The 16172-nt window shown below is 26.2% G+C and overlaps 1 protein-coding gene and 1 non-coding gene across 2 annotated transcripts; both read left to right on the top strand.

The window, feature by feature from the left end:
• The first annotated feature begins 3740 nt into the window (after window positions 1-3740).
• LOC124925997 (syntaxin-22-like) lies at window positions 3741-6200 on the top strand. The gene is made up of 7 exons (XM_047466150.1): window positions 3741-4152; window positions 4228-4321; window positions 4395-4519; window positions 4604-4678; window positions 5296-5453; window positions 5668-5768; window positions 5862-6200. Exons 1-7 carry the CDS (start codon window positions 3965-3967, stop codon window positions 5925-5927), a joined length of 807 nt encoding a protein of 268 aa, XP_047322106.1. The 5' UTR covers window positions 3741-3964; the 3' UTR covers window positions 5928-6200.
• A 495-nt stretch (window positions 6201-6695) lies between these two features.
• TRNAG-GCC lies at window positions 6696-6766 on the top strand. The gene has a single exon. It is a non-coding gene; the product is annotated as a tRNA-Gly (tRNA).
• Window positions 6767-16172: the final 9406 nt, after the last annotated feature.

The following is a 16172-nucleotide window of genomic DNA, read 5'->3' as shown; positions in this document are numbered from 1 at the left end:
TAGGCTTTGGCCGATCCATCCTCTGTGCGGTCACGTACCGAATGCTCTTGATTGGTTTGGTGTCTTGACCGGTTCGGTACCTTGACTTGGTTTTCTTATTCATCCGGTCCGGTTCCTTGTTCCTGCATAGGAAGTTTGTTTAAGTTAGGTTTATTTGAACCGGTATGAATTTATCTAACAGCTTCTATATTTTGGGGTGTAGAAACAACTTACGAAACGAAAGGATTAAACAGGAATAAGAATGATTCGTCGAAGAAGATACTTCTTTTAAACTCATTTTTGTTTGTTTTAAAATTAGTTTAAAATATGTCAAATATGAATTATGGAATATATATAGTCGGATATGAAAATATTTATTTGTCAAACCGAACTCAATATCTGATATATCAAATTATCATATATACGGTCAAAAAGTAAGGTTTTGATAGAATATAACCAGCATAATATGATTAGATTTAAATTTATCAAAAAATCGACTCAATCGCAATCACCATCGAAAATAATAGAAATTAAATAAATCAAGAAACTCCATTAAAAAAATATATATACCCTATTACAAAACTCCACATGTGCCCTCACAAATAAAAAGGTAATATTAAAAAATATATATTATAGAAATTTGAGAGAAATACTATTATTTAGAAGTGAGTTGAAGTTTACATGAGAAATATAGATATTTTAAAGATATTGAGTGTGATAAAGATACAGACGGACAACACTTAATAGCAAAATTGCACAAATCCAATGAAGATGAATAGATAATTCAACAATTTCTCTCAAGTTGGGTAATAAATGTTGAGAGTGTCCAACTTGCCACATACTTCCTCAAATCGACATGAAAAGAGCTTTGATGAGAATGTTAGTCACCTAAGAGGAAGAGCATTGGGCAATTATGAGAGCGAAGAGAATGTTGCCGAGAGTATGAGATGTTGATGACAACGAGTGATACTTTGAATCGTCGGAGTATCGCTGAATATTGATGACAGCGAGTGACGGTTTGAATTGTCGGAGTATCGCTAGATGTTGATGATAGCGAGTGACGTTTGAATCATCGGAGTATAGTTGGATGTTCTACACATTTGCCCCGGGTAAAAAGGTAATATTAAAAATATATATTGTAGAAATTTGAAAGTAGAAAAATATTATTTAGATAGTGAGTTAGAATTTACATGAGAAATCTAGATATTTAAAGGACATTGAGTGTTATAAAGGAAAAACTGACAACACTCAACATATTAAGTGCAAGCAAAATTGCACCAATCCAAGAAAGATGAAGAGATAATTCAACACTCTCCCTCAAGTTGGGAATGTTGAGAGTGCCCAATTTGCCACATACTTCCTCAAATCAATTTGGGAAGAGCTTTGATGAGAATGTTAGTCACCTAAGAGGAAGTGTCTTGGGTAGTTATGAGAGTGAAAAGGATGTTGTTGAATGTATGAGATGTTGATGACAATAAGTGTCAGTTTAAATCGTCAAAGTGTCACGGGATGTTGATGACAACGAGTGATGTTTGAATCACCGGAGTGTCGTTGGATGTTGATGACAGAGAGTGACAGTTTGAATCACCAAGTGTCGTTGTATATTAATGATATCGAGTGATGTTTGAATCGACGGAGTGTCGCTGTATGTTAATGACAACGAGTGACGTTTGAATCGTCGGAGTGTCGTTGGACGGAAGTGAAAAGTGATAAAAAAATGGATTTCTTCAGAGAGTGACTTTGAATTGCCGGAGTGTCGCTAGACGGAAGTAAGAAGTGATAATTTTGGACAGATTATATCGGAAAAAAGTCTGTTGAGACTCGAAGACGATGATCAATACAGATTCGACTTATAAAGAAAGTGCAATTTCGAAACGACGAAATTGTCAAGAAAGAGATAAAAAATGCACTGGGATTTATGATAAATGATTTCGAAAAATATGTGATTATTGAATCATTTGAGTTCTCCTCCAATGGCTATTTTCACCATTGGAGAAGGCGACGGGAAATTGTGAACATGTTTTTCTTTTCAAGATGAAAAAATATGATTTGATATTATGTAAAATTTGAGAGAGAAAAATATTATTTAGATAGTGAGTTGGAGTTTACATGAGAAATACAGATATTTTAAAAGACATTGAGTTGATAAAGGTAAAGACTAACAACACTCCATATGTTGAATGCAAGCAAAATTATACCAATTCAAGGAAGATGAAGAGATAATATTTCAACATATATGGATCTCAACTTAAATTTCTTAAACAATTGAGCCAATTTAGTATCTCTTTTAATTATTTTAAATCTTTCTTTTCAATAAACTTTTCTCCCAAACAAAACAAAATACAAATAAATCAAAAGATGTAAAAAATATGATCCCATACATTAGGGTGTAAAAGAGTCGAGTCGAGTAGCATACTGTTTGAACTCAACTCGGTTTGTATTATATATACTCAAACTCGATCGAGTACAATATTTATGTTTGGCTCGTTGACAATTCGAACTACTCGAGTTCGAACTAAAAAAACTCAAAAGTTCAATTTTATTAATTCAAATTATATATTTTACTTAGAAATTGATATGTTTATTTGTCTAGAATGTGAGAGATCGAGCACTTAGAATATCGATTTTCTCCTTTGATTGTAAGGAAGAAAATATAAAGGAGAAAATGATAAGTTTAAGGGAAGATATTAATGGAGAGGAAGAGTCTTAGAAGGGAATATATAAGAAAAAGATGTTTATATATATATATATTTATAAAGCAAACTACTCAAACTATAAATATAAAGTTTTTGAATTACTCGCGAACTATTTACAAATAAATTGACTGGTTTACACAGCTCCCATACATAATACAACAAATAAAGACATCAAAGAAAAAGTTTATTGAGTAAATTGAGACATAATAGGAGTTCATTTGACATTTTTTATTATTATATTATTAAGTAAAATGATTGGAGGAGAAAATTTGAAAGAAGAGAAATTGAAAAGTAATGATATGGTTAATCTAATTAGCTAAACCCTTTTTACATTTTTTTTTGTTTTTGTAATTAATGGCGATTATTATAAGGCATTCAAAATAGAGAGTTTACATAAAATCTTTGATTAGTTAGTAAAATCTTAAATTTATTTGAAATAGTAAGAGTTTAATTAAAAAAATATTAATTATATACTTATATATTATTATTATTATTTTTATATAATTAAATATTTTATAACTAACCAATTTTAAAAATTTATATATTTAAATATAAAAATTAATTAAAATATAATAATAAGCAAATAATACTATAAAAATATTATATTTAAAAAATTAATTTAATTTATAAATATAAATTTATAATATTATAAAATCGAAATTATTTATAAACTCGTAAAATTTTATTATCATAAATTTGATTTTAAATTTATGTATTTAAAAATTTATTTAAAATTAACTAATTAACATTTTATTTCTATCAAATTATAAAATTTTACAATTTTAATAGTAAATTCGAAATTTTAAAAGTTGAACTATTCCCTTCTTGTACACTATACCAATTTATCTCCAATCATCCCTCATGTTATTAATATCAATTTGATGATAAAAAGGCCAATATATTAACTCACAATCCGCCAAAATAAATAAATAAATAAATAAACAATAATATAATGTAATGTAATCGCCGTCCAAATATCCACGTAACACATCTAAAAGACAATCGTCATATATATATATATATATTGCATTACATTATTAATTAATAAATTAAATTAAAGATAACAATAATTATTGCGTAAATTCAAAGTCTCTTTCTCTCTCTATATCTCTCTCTCTTCCTCCATTAACGTACGGCTCGAGGTTCCTTCCTTTTTCCGTCCAATTGCGATTCTATTTCTCCTTTCACCATCCAATTCTCTCGTCTTCTTCATAAACCCGTATCTACTAGGGTTTCTTTCTCTCTTGATTTCATCAAAACTAGGGTTAGGGTTACCAAGCGAGGTAGAAATGAGTTTTCAAGATCTTGAAGCAGGACGACCCATAAATTCAAAGCGAGGTCTTCTAAACAGCAATCAAGATCCTACGCAAGCTGTTGCTTCTGGTATTTTCCAGATTAACACCGCCGTTTCTACTTTCCATAGACTTGTCAATACCCTAGGAACTCCCAAGGATACTCCCGATCTACGAGAGAAACTGTATGTATATATGTTCATTATTGTTTGATGAATTGTTCTAGGAATTAGAATTGATTACTGTAATTATCATTTCAGACGGAAGACAAGACTACACATTACACAGTTAGTTAAGGATACTTCAGCTAAACTTAAACAAGCTAGCGATACTGATCATCGTGTTGAAGTTAGCGTGAGTCATATTCTTTCATTTCATTTGAATTGATTGATTACATGTATTATATGATTGATCCTTTGATTGGCAGGCTACTAAAAAAATCACTGATGCTAAACTGGCTAAAGATTTTCAATTAGTTTTGCAAGAGTTTCAGAAAGCTCAAAGGCTTGCAGCTGAAAGGGAGACTGCATATACTCCTTTTGTTCCTTCAAGGTAGTGAAGCTGTTCTTTCGGGTTTTTCCTTCATTTTCTTATGGTTATCTAACAGGTTTTGTAATTGTTGTATGATGTAAGCAGCTATACAGCGAATGAGATTAATATAGGTTATGATCAAACTCCAGAGCAGCGTGTTCTCCTTGTGGAATCTAGAAGGTATGCTCAAGATTACTCAATTTTGTCTCTTTCGGTTTATGAGCTTAGAGATTACTTGCTACTAGGAAGAAGTTATCGCGAATTGTGATTGATTAACGGGAAAAGGGTAAGTCTCAACAATAGGTAACTATCATATAACATCGATTTCAGATAAACATATCAACAATGCTTATGGGATATAATCTAAATAAACTAATATTCAAGGAAATCACCATATCTACCAAAATTGTCATGACCCATTTCGTATTTCACCTAACTAGACCTTCTTCCGATTCCTCTTATTTAACTTTGATGCTCTCATCTCTGTTTCGTTTCTCCTTGCTTATCTTCTCTTGTCCAATTTACACTTGACATGCATGAATTTAAGATCCTGCTCTAGAAGCATATTTATAACTTTTAGCTGTTCATGGGCCTCACTTGGAAGAATTTTCTATTTTGGGATCTGGATCAAGATAAAAACTGTCAGTAATTTCTGAATTGATGTCTCGCTGAGTACTGATTTCAAACGTGATCATATGAGAAATCTAACAGAAATCATGTTTCCAAATGGGTCCATTGCATCATCATGATATTCATGAATTCTCTTGATATTCTGATATGACTTAAATGTATTTTAGGCAGGAGGTCGTGTTCTTGGAGAATGAAATCACATTCAATGAAGCTATAATTGAAGAAAGAGAACAAGGGATACAAGAAATCCAGCAACAAATTGGGGAAGTTCATGAAATTTTCAAAGATCTTGCGGTTTTAGTTCATGAACAAGGAGCTATGATTGGTAAGTTTGTTATTCACCTGGGTCTTCTTTGATCTTGGGTTATTTGAAAAACATCGTTTTAGTTCTAAAAGTGAATTATTTAGTTAAAATGACCAAAATTTCCCTTAGAAAATAAATTGGATATAGAAATAATCTCAAATAACTCAACATCAAATAAATCATAATGCCCTTTCTATATATATATGTCCCATAAACATTTGGACTTGTCTTGTAGATGACATTGGCTCCCACGTTGAGAGCGCTCATGTTGCAACAATCGAGGGTAAATCTCATCTCGCTAAAGCAGCCAAGACTCAAAGAGCAAACTCATCCCTGGTAAATATTTTTTATAACTTTTTTTACCTTACTGAACTCAGATTAATGTTTTCAGCTTAATATTTTTTTTGTACCTTATTTGGTGATATACAGACATGCTTGTTGTTGGTTATATTTGCGATCGTGCTTCTGATCGTGGTGGTAGTACTTGCAGCATGATCATCGCCAAAACGAGACATATCATATCAAAACATAAAGAGAATCTGATCACAGAACATCGCCACTATGATAACTGCTGCTAGCTTGAAAGTGTCTAACTAATGTTTATGCGAATCTGTTTTAAATATCCTTGTGGTGATGATGATGACAACGATAAGATTTCTGAAATAATCGAAACTGTGAATAATGGGTGATTTATTAAAAGTGTGGAGTTGGCTATGTAAATTTGTAATATGGTTACATCATTCAAATTAAAATAGTAGCAAATTCAATTATTATCAATTTGGGTTTTCAAACTAGACATGTAATTACAACTAATGAAGTAGGAATGTTTGGGCATTGTTGAAAAATGGTAAAATTCTTTTTTATACAAATTCTATTCTCAGACTAGATTAAAACCAATTACACCAAGGTTGTAACAATCATCTGAATTTAAAAATGTAATTTAGTTTTTATTTTTGTAATTTATATAACCGAGGATAATAAGGTTTTGCTAATTATTTTAACATTAGTAGTGTTGAAGTAGAATGAATAAAATCAAGGTTATTGAGTTATTCTCTTTTTAATTTTTCTTTTTTCAAACAATATTATAATGTTTTTTAAGTATTTTATTATAACTATGTATTTGTTTAGTACAAGTTACTATGAGTTTATTACTTTTTAATATCATTTAACCGTCAAATAAATTAAAATAATTATGGAAACTATTTCATGGATAGTCACTCGTATAATGCCTCTAATATAGATGTTATTTTAAAAATATCACTTGCACCAGTGGTCTAGTGGTAGAATAGTACCCTGCCACGGTACAGACCCGGGTTCAATTCCCGGCTGGTGCACAATTGGAAGATTGAAAATTAATTCTTCTCTTTTTTTTTTATATAACCTTTTATTATCATCTAACCATCAAATAAATAAAAATAACTTTGGTCAGGTTAATCAAACTACTTCATGGATGGTCAACAAGTATGATATCTCTAACCATGATTCTACAACAATCACTTGTACCAAGGATTGGGGTTCATTTAACTTTTATTATATATATAAACTTCAAATAATGTCATTTAAGTATTTTAAACATAGTGTATTTTTTTAAGTAAAAGTAATTGTGGATCCATATATATTATAACTTTTTATTATCCTTTGTCCATTACAAAAAATCTTGGTACTTATGTTAAATACATAATGATATATAACTAATTTTGGTTGGTTAATCAAATTACTTTATCATGGTTGGCAAATATATATGATGAGGCTCTAAGAATGATTCTAGTATTTTGTGTATATCTCATGAGTAATTTTATAAAATTGTGTGCACTAGACTCTAGGGCCTGGTTGAGATAAGGGTTTTTTAAAAACTTTGGATTATTGAAAAATAATGATTGAGATGATTTTAGGAGGTTGAGATATTTTTGGATAAAAAGCTTAAAATATTAACATAATAAAATAAAAAATAATATTTTAAAATAAGAAATATTTTAATATTTTAGTTACTAAATTGAGTGATGATGTAATGGAATATAAGAGAGTGAAGAATTATTTTTTAGATTTAAGCTATTCAAATAACCTAGGCCTAGAATTTTATGAAATTTGTTTGTTAAGAGTTGTTAAAGACATACTTAATATCTTTTATAGTAATGATAATTGAAGGTAAAACTTTGATATGAAATTTGGGAGATTAATGTGTTGAATATGTAAGATACATACAAATAATTATTATTATTAAGTAATGATTAAGAATAATTTGTGAATATAATATGGTGTTTGATTTTATAAAAATAAATGTTTAGATGTTAGACTTTTGAATGAATGTATTTTTGGTAAAGTATATTTATTCATATTTTTTAATTAAATTGTGTAATCTATTGATAAAACTCTAAGAGAATAGATTAATGAGTTCATGTTTTTAATTAAGTATAATACAATTAATCATTATTTATTTTAATTTGAATCATATTTACTATTAAAAAGTATTTTTTTTAATTTGTTTTAAAAGATATTAGAGGATGAATTATTGATAATTAATAAAATTATATTTTCTTCACTTTTTATACATATATATTTTTTATTTTATTTTTTAAAAAAGCCCACGTATATTAAAAATGATAAAAAAATCGTTTGAGTAGAACGACAAAAAATTGACATAGGGAGAAAAAGAATACAAATAAAAAATAAAATATTAAAAACGTTACTTAATATGTTATCGAACTCGCTTCTCGATAATAACAATTAATTAACTCCCCGACGGACTCTACCGACTTTCCGGAAGGAATCTCAGAAAACATCATGATAATAGCATTATGAATAATATGCATCGGACGACTATAATCAATCAAAGTTCAACGATTTCTCTCAAACTAAATAATTGAGATGATAACTCAATTATGTAGGTCCGTCGTATTAGTCGCATCAATCCAAATTTGTCAATATCTATCCAAAGACTCGGGTATCACCTAAAGACTCATGTATCACTCAATGAATCCTAGTGATACTCCACAAAAGACTCCAGATACTAGCCACCCCTCGACAATACAAAAATAAGTGAGTTGTTGATTTAACCTCCCCGTGACACATACGATAACGACTAACCATAATACAATTTTTTTTATGCACATATCATCCGTAAGAATTCCACCGTGAATAACGCTACATCTAAAGAACGAGATATTAGATGAAATATTTGATTCCTAATGTTTCTCCAAACATAAATTATATGAACTTATCTTAGCGAACAACTTGCAACAATGCCTCACATTGAAACTATACATGTCTTGACAACGCATAACGTTTTGTTCAGACAGAGACATTTGCGTCCTATCAAAAGCAAACTATATTACTGGACAAATTCTTCATAATGTTTAATCTCATTCTATATCTAATTTGGATAGGGAAGTCACTGCATCGAGGATCAGACATGTCTTTAACTGTGGTATAGCAATGGATACGTTGTAACTAGACTTTTGACACTACACCAAATGTCGTCCCAAAAAATTGATCGAAGAACCATCCCTTACAATGAATCTAGATTGTTCACGAAAACTTTTCTACATAAAATAAATTCTCCTCCAAATGTTACACTCCACTAGATAATTACACATTTTGTGAACCAACTAGAACAATTATAATCATACTTACATTTAATCATCGATGCCCAAAGACTATTGAGTTTCGTGACAAATTTATAACACCATTTTGATAAAAATGCTTTATTAAAGAAAATAAGATATCGAATATACAAATTTTCTTGATTTTTAAAACATTTAATATTATCCTAACAAACTAAATGACAAAACGATAAATTAGAAAATCTTCATAGAAATTTATACATATTTATTCTTTTCATTTTCACCGTCACACTTTGGGAAAATGAATAAAGATATCATATTTATGGGTACAGATGACAACACACTTTTATTGATGATTAACCGATCCTCTTTCGAAATATATATATTAAATTAATAAATATGTATATTCTTTTAAAATTATAAATAATAATTAAAAAAAGATATATTAATAAATTTATTTTTAATAATATAAAATTGAAAAATGAGAAATTATTAATTGTTTATTGATGGTAATATCTATCATTTAAAATTGAAAAAAAATGGTATGTTTTATATTTCTAAAGTGGTGTACAATGTCTTCGTTCTCTTATCATTATTCTTTTTTTATATAATTTTAATCTAAAATACTAAATTGTGACTATAATACTAATATCTTATTAAATTTAATTTTATTTTCAAATTAATTTAAAAATAATTCTATTATTTAATAATAATTTTTGCAAACTAATAAAAAGATTGAATCAATTTTCTAACCACCGAATTGAACTAATCAATAAACTAAAATCAAATTTCAGCAATTTGGTTGTATATTACGTGCACAAATAGACTATACAAATTTTTACACCACAATTCAAGTCTCAAATAATACAAAAGTTAAATTCTAACTTAACAAAACCGACATAAAAGTTCAAACTCCAAATAATAATTGGAAAATTATATACTCAACTTCTTTATTAATTTACATTAAAAATTAATTTTTGGACTAAATTTAACTTTAAATTTTATAAAGTATGAAAGATAAAAAAATATATGATATTATAAATTTATTACAAAATTATTAATGTTAAAGTGAGCCAAAATGTGACAAATAATACTATTTTGATTTGCCTACACCTATATTTAAAAATAAATAAATAATAAGAACCCAATTAAATGGACAAATTAAAATAAACTTTAGTTCTTTACAATTTTTTATTTTTGCTAATTAAAGTACTATTTCTTTAAATTTAATTCAACTATGTAATGACTCGATTGAGTTGGCAGCCAATGAATAGTGTACACATGGCACTATCTAATAGGCGGGAAGTTCTAGAGCCATCAAATCAACAATATAAATGGACTGTTACGATGATGACACGTGGACGATGGGATTAAAAGTACCTTTTACGTGTAAATATACGCAAATGCAAACAAGGCTTGTTAGGTGAAAGAGGATCAATCCACCTTTTTTTATATATACAACGTGTATGGCTTGTTTTTTTATAAAAAAAAATAAAATTATTTGAATTATGTATAATAAATCATCAAAATATTTTTAATAATTATAAATTAAAATGTTACAAGAAGTAATGAATATTATTTTATATGAATTATTTTAGATTAATTTTAAATAATTTATTGTCATAGATTACTTTTATTCAATAAAAAAAGTATGTTTTCATTATATATTTATATTATACTTAATTCCAAGATTGTTTGAATGATGAATAATATAAATTTATCTAAGTTTCATCATCAATTGAATTATTTAAATAATTAAATAAAAAAATTCAACAATTTAGGATTATTACAAATAAATTATCATTAAATCAACAATATCATCATTAAATTCATGTTATAGTTTATAGAGTAAAAAAAATTATACAAATTAAGTTATTAATTACTCAATATTTAAATTATTCTTATTTTATTTTTATAATTTTCTCTAACAATGCACATATTCAATTTTTTTACATAAATATGTTTTTTATTAAACAAAACACCCACATCAAATAACTTCTTAATATTCAACAGTTTAAAATGAGATATAAAAAAAATAAAGTAGATATTTATTTAAAATAGTAATAAATTATGTCCTAAATAAATAAATAAATAATTAATTTATGATGTGATGTTACTTTATTTAATGCAATTAATCCAACATGAAAATAAGGGGTAAACAGTATTGCTTGCCTAATTGTTTTAGATTTATATTCCTTCATAAAAAGTTGCCATTATTTAGGTATCAGTCATACATACTTCGAAGCTTGTTGGAGCTGGACTTCACTTGAGTTTCTATAAATAAATAAAAAATATTTTTTTAAAATATTTTATCTATTGATTTAAATTATATAATATTTTAGAAAAAATAATTTAATTAAATATATATATATATATATAAAAGGATAGAAGAAGGAAATTTGAGATAGAAAATGACGTGTCACTACATCACTGGCTGGAAAATTGATAAAATATGAGGAAATGTAATTTTTTTATTTTTTCAGCCAATTACATTACGTCATCCTTTTCAATTTTTTTTCTCTACATCGTTTCTTTATTTATAATAATAACAAATTAAAATATTCTTAAATGGGATAACTAACTTTTAAGTATAGTCATAATTATGAAGATTATAGTAACCTAATCTAAATTAAATAATAAAAAAAGCAACTCACACTTAACCCTCAAGAAATTTGCATTTTTACTTCATAATTTTGAATAGTTAGTAAAATTTATTTTTCATAAGATATACATTCATTCAATAGTGATCAAACAAGAAAAACAATAATTTATTACATATCAAATTTATATATATATATAACATGAGTTTGATTATCTCGTACTTTAATTTTTGAATCTCATCCCGGAATATAACAACCTTTAGTGGTGAAAAAAAGAAAAAAGAAATAATAATTTTGTCATCACAAATGACTAAACTTATTCGGCTTTAAAAATGGAACTAATTCACATAGTTGATTTAACCTATTTGATTAGACAGTAATTTTCTTCCAAACAAGACTTTAAATTTAAATAATTATTGAAGCTAATTTGTTATTTTTCCGAAAAAAATTAATTTATAAGGAGAGGGTGAACTTTAGCTTTCCAATCCAATCTAAAGTGTGATGGCATTTTCTTAATATTATTTTCCTAAAAAATCTAATACTGTTTTTGTTTTTCTGAATCTAACCGACATAGATTGTCAATTAACTTAATATCTTTTAGTAATTAGTTTACTTAATTAATATTGAAAATACATATTATAATTTATTTATATATTTATCATTAATATATAATAAAATGGTTGTTTATTAAAATTTAATCATTGAGTAAATTTATAAATAAAATTAAATTATAAACTGCAAAAGCATATATGCAATGGCTGATGCACTCAGCGGGCTTAGCCAGTGTGATTTTTTTTTTATATATATATATATATATATATATATATATATATATATATATATATATATATATATATATATATATAATATCTATTATATACAGCTGGCTAAAATATAATATTTTATATAAGAATATTATCTATTTATAATAATATATATTATTATTATATTATATTATATTAAATTATATTATTATTATATTATATTATATTTTTTTATATTCATACTTAAACTTTCATATTTTTATTTATTTAGAACATAATCAATTTAAATTTTTATGATTGTTTGATTTAATTTCTCTACAACTATCATTGGTCTCTCTTTTGAATCTCTCGGTTAATTTTCTTTACTCCTTTTCAATTAATTTTGTTTATAACATAAGATTGTATAAATTATATATTCTTATTTTAATTCTATATTTTTGTTAATAGGATTACAATAGATAATGAAAGGAGTAAAAAAAAAAGACATTACTGTCGTTTTTCAAACATAAAGAAAATTCATCTACATCTACGGTTAACGAGGTAAATCTTCAATCTTATGCATCTAATACGGAAGAAGAACAACCTGTTTTAAATTTTCCAAGGGTTGAAATTGATCTTAATAATCTTGAACGAGATCCCGCAATTCGGATTCCTATATGGCAACATCCAATAAATCAACAAGATGAAATTAGGCGGTCTTATATTAGAATGGGTCCGTATCAACCTAAGTTAGATGAGTATCCAAGAACTAAGTTTGGATCACAAACTCAGTATCGTAGATTTCAATACTCGTGGTTTGAAAAGTTTCCTTGATTAGAGTATTCTTCATCAAAGGATTTAATATTTTGTTTTCCTTATTTTCTTTTCCAAAAGAAATCACCTATTAATCCTTCATTCACTATTGATGGATTTAATAACTGGAAAAGGGTTAACGATGGAGTTAAATGTCCACTTTTAATTCACGTGGGAGGTCCTACTTCCTCACATGGTAACTCAGTGAAATGTGTTGAAGATTTGATGAAAGTAAGTGGACATATTGACAACATATTGAATGCCCAAAGTTTAGATGAAGTTTAGAAAAATCGATTACGACTTAAGACGACAATTGAGAGTATTCGATGGCTTAGTTTACAAGCTTGTGCATTTAGAGGTCATGATGAATCTTCATCTTCTAAAAATCGTGGTAATTTTATAGAGATGATAAAACTTATGGGTCGATTGAATGTTAATATTGGTGATATAGTATTAGAAAAAGCTCCAAGAAATGCAACATATACTTCACCAACTATTTAGAAAGAAATTTTGCATATTTTTGCAAATAAAGTAAGGAAAAAAATACGTGAAGAAATTGGAGATGCGAAGTTCTGTATTTTAGTTGATGAAGCTAAAGATATTTCAAATAAAGAGCAGATGTCAATTATTTTGAGATTTGTTGATTGTTTGGGTATTTTACGAGAGCGTTTCTTTGATATTGTTAATGTTCCAAATACTACTGCTTCAACATTAAAGAAGAGCATATCAGATGTTCTTTCTCGACGTAATTTGAATGTCACCAATATGAGAGGGAAAGGGTACGACGGTGCTAGTAACATGTCTGGTGCTTGGAATGGACTTCAAGCTCTATTTCTTCGAGAGTGTCCATATGCATATTATATACATTGCTTTGCTCATAGGTTGCAATTAGCATTAGTTGGAGCTTCTACAAAAGAGATTTCTGTTTGACTATTTTTTTCAAAATTATCCACCATTATTAATCTTATTGGTTGTTCCTCCAAATGGCATTCTGAGTTGATAGATTGATTCGACTTGTTTTGACTTTACCAGTTTCTACTGCCACTACAGAAAGATCATTTTCAGCAATGAAACATGTGAAAACTATTCAACGGAATAAGATGGAAGAAGAGTTTTTAGCCGATACTATGATAATTTATATTGAACGAGAGCTTGTTGAAGATATTGATTCAGATTCTATAATAGATGAATTTTATTCTATAAAAAATAGAAGGTTGCAACTTAAATAATATGTAGAAGTTTGTTAAATTTTATATATTTTCTTGTCTTATTTTTACATTTTCAATAATACGAGATAATTTTTATATATATAAATTTGTTATTAAATCGAGTATTTCGTTCATTTCTTAGATCTTTTATATTTATTTTATTTTATTAGGGGTATTTATTGATAATTTTAATTACTAAAAAATTAAAATCAGCCCAGTCAAAAAATAAATCCTGAATTCGCCCTTGCATATATGATGTTTTTTTTAATAACTTTATTTTAAAATATTTCAAACATACAATTAATTTTATTAGAAAGAAGTTTGATAGTATTTTAATTTTTTTTATCCAAGATTAATTAAAAAAATATATAACTCAATAATATAGTTTAAGTGTTAAAAGTTTAAATGTCATAAATTAAATATTTATTAATAATATTTTAAATTGAGGTTCATGAGAAATTAATATAAACATTTTAAATATATATATATATATATATATATATATATATATATATATATATTATATATATATATATGAAAATATCAAATAAAGTCATATTTTCTGATTTATGTTTAAATAAATTATATATTTTTTTAATATATATGAACATTAAAAAAAAAAGTTATTCAATCAAATGATCATCTATTCTAATATTTGATTGACATGATACATGGATGGATGAGCTATATTTTAAGTTAAAAAAAGAGTATAATATTATTAAAAAAAAAAAATGGGACAATGGATTAATTAGGTAAGTATATATCTCGCAAACACACTTAACCATTTAACTAGACACAATATTTATCGCCTGACGGGCTAAAATCCAAAACTTAATGTTAGTATCCACTAAATTCTATTCACTATTTTATATAAATAATATCAAAATTTGCAAAAGTTAATTTTTAATTTTTTTTAAAGTAATGACTCACCCGATACATTTTCTCGGTGGTGAGTTGTATTAAAGAATACGATTACCTATATTTAATTATTATTATTATTATTATTATTATTATATATATATATATATATATATATAAACATTATTATTTAGCTCTTTTAAAGATTATATAATAGAAAAAGATATAAAAAATACTTTTTACTTTTATATAATTAGATAACAAATTCTTATCACTTGACATTATTTTCCATGTTTTGTTGGTATAAAATAATTGTAAGTGGTTTAAATTTGATTGATTTATATAATGAGATGTACACACAAATTTTTTAAAATTTTAAAATTATCAATTTCAATTAAGTAGTCGGTTCAGTTCGATTCGTTAGATGATCAGTTCAATTGGTTAAATTGATTTGATTTGATCGGTTTTATTAATCAATTAAAAAATTATGGTTAAATAATATAATTTTACATAACAAAAATTATTTTGAAAATTAAATATTAATTATGTATATTTATTTAAAAAAATAAAAACTATGAATACTATAATTTAATAGTTAAAAACTTAATTTAGAGTTTTTATTTTTATATTTGAAGAAATGAGTTTTTTTTTAAATGGTTAAAAAACTTAATCAAAATTATTTAGGTAAGAATTCTAACGTGTAACTATTATATAATCAAATTTTAACTCTGGTTGGTCAATTTAGTAATTCGATCGCCTATAAAATAATTAATCTAGTCGAATAATTGAGTTCTATTTATCGGTTTCATAAATTGTTGCAAATAATTCAGTTTAATAGATTCAATTTAACTATTTTAAACTATTTTATTTGCACGAGAGTATTTCAATGAAAGTTTTTAGTTATATTTAGAATTTAAAAGGTTGATTTAGTTTTTTACATAATCAATTTTTTTTAAAA

The sequence above is a fragment of the Impatiens glandulifera genome, chromosome 2, assembly GCF_907164915.1.
Source record: "Impatiens glandulifera chromosome 2, dImpGla2.1, whole genome shotgun sequence".
NCBI classification, from domain to species: domain Eukaryota; kingdom Viridiplantae; phylum Streptophyta; class Magnoliopsida; order Ericales; family Balsaminaceae; genus Impatiens; species Impatiens glandulifera.
Note: the sequence above shows the minus strand (reverse complement) of the source record. Positions and strands in the feature narration are given on the sequence as shown.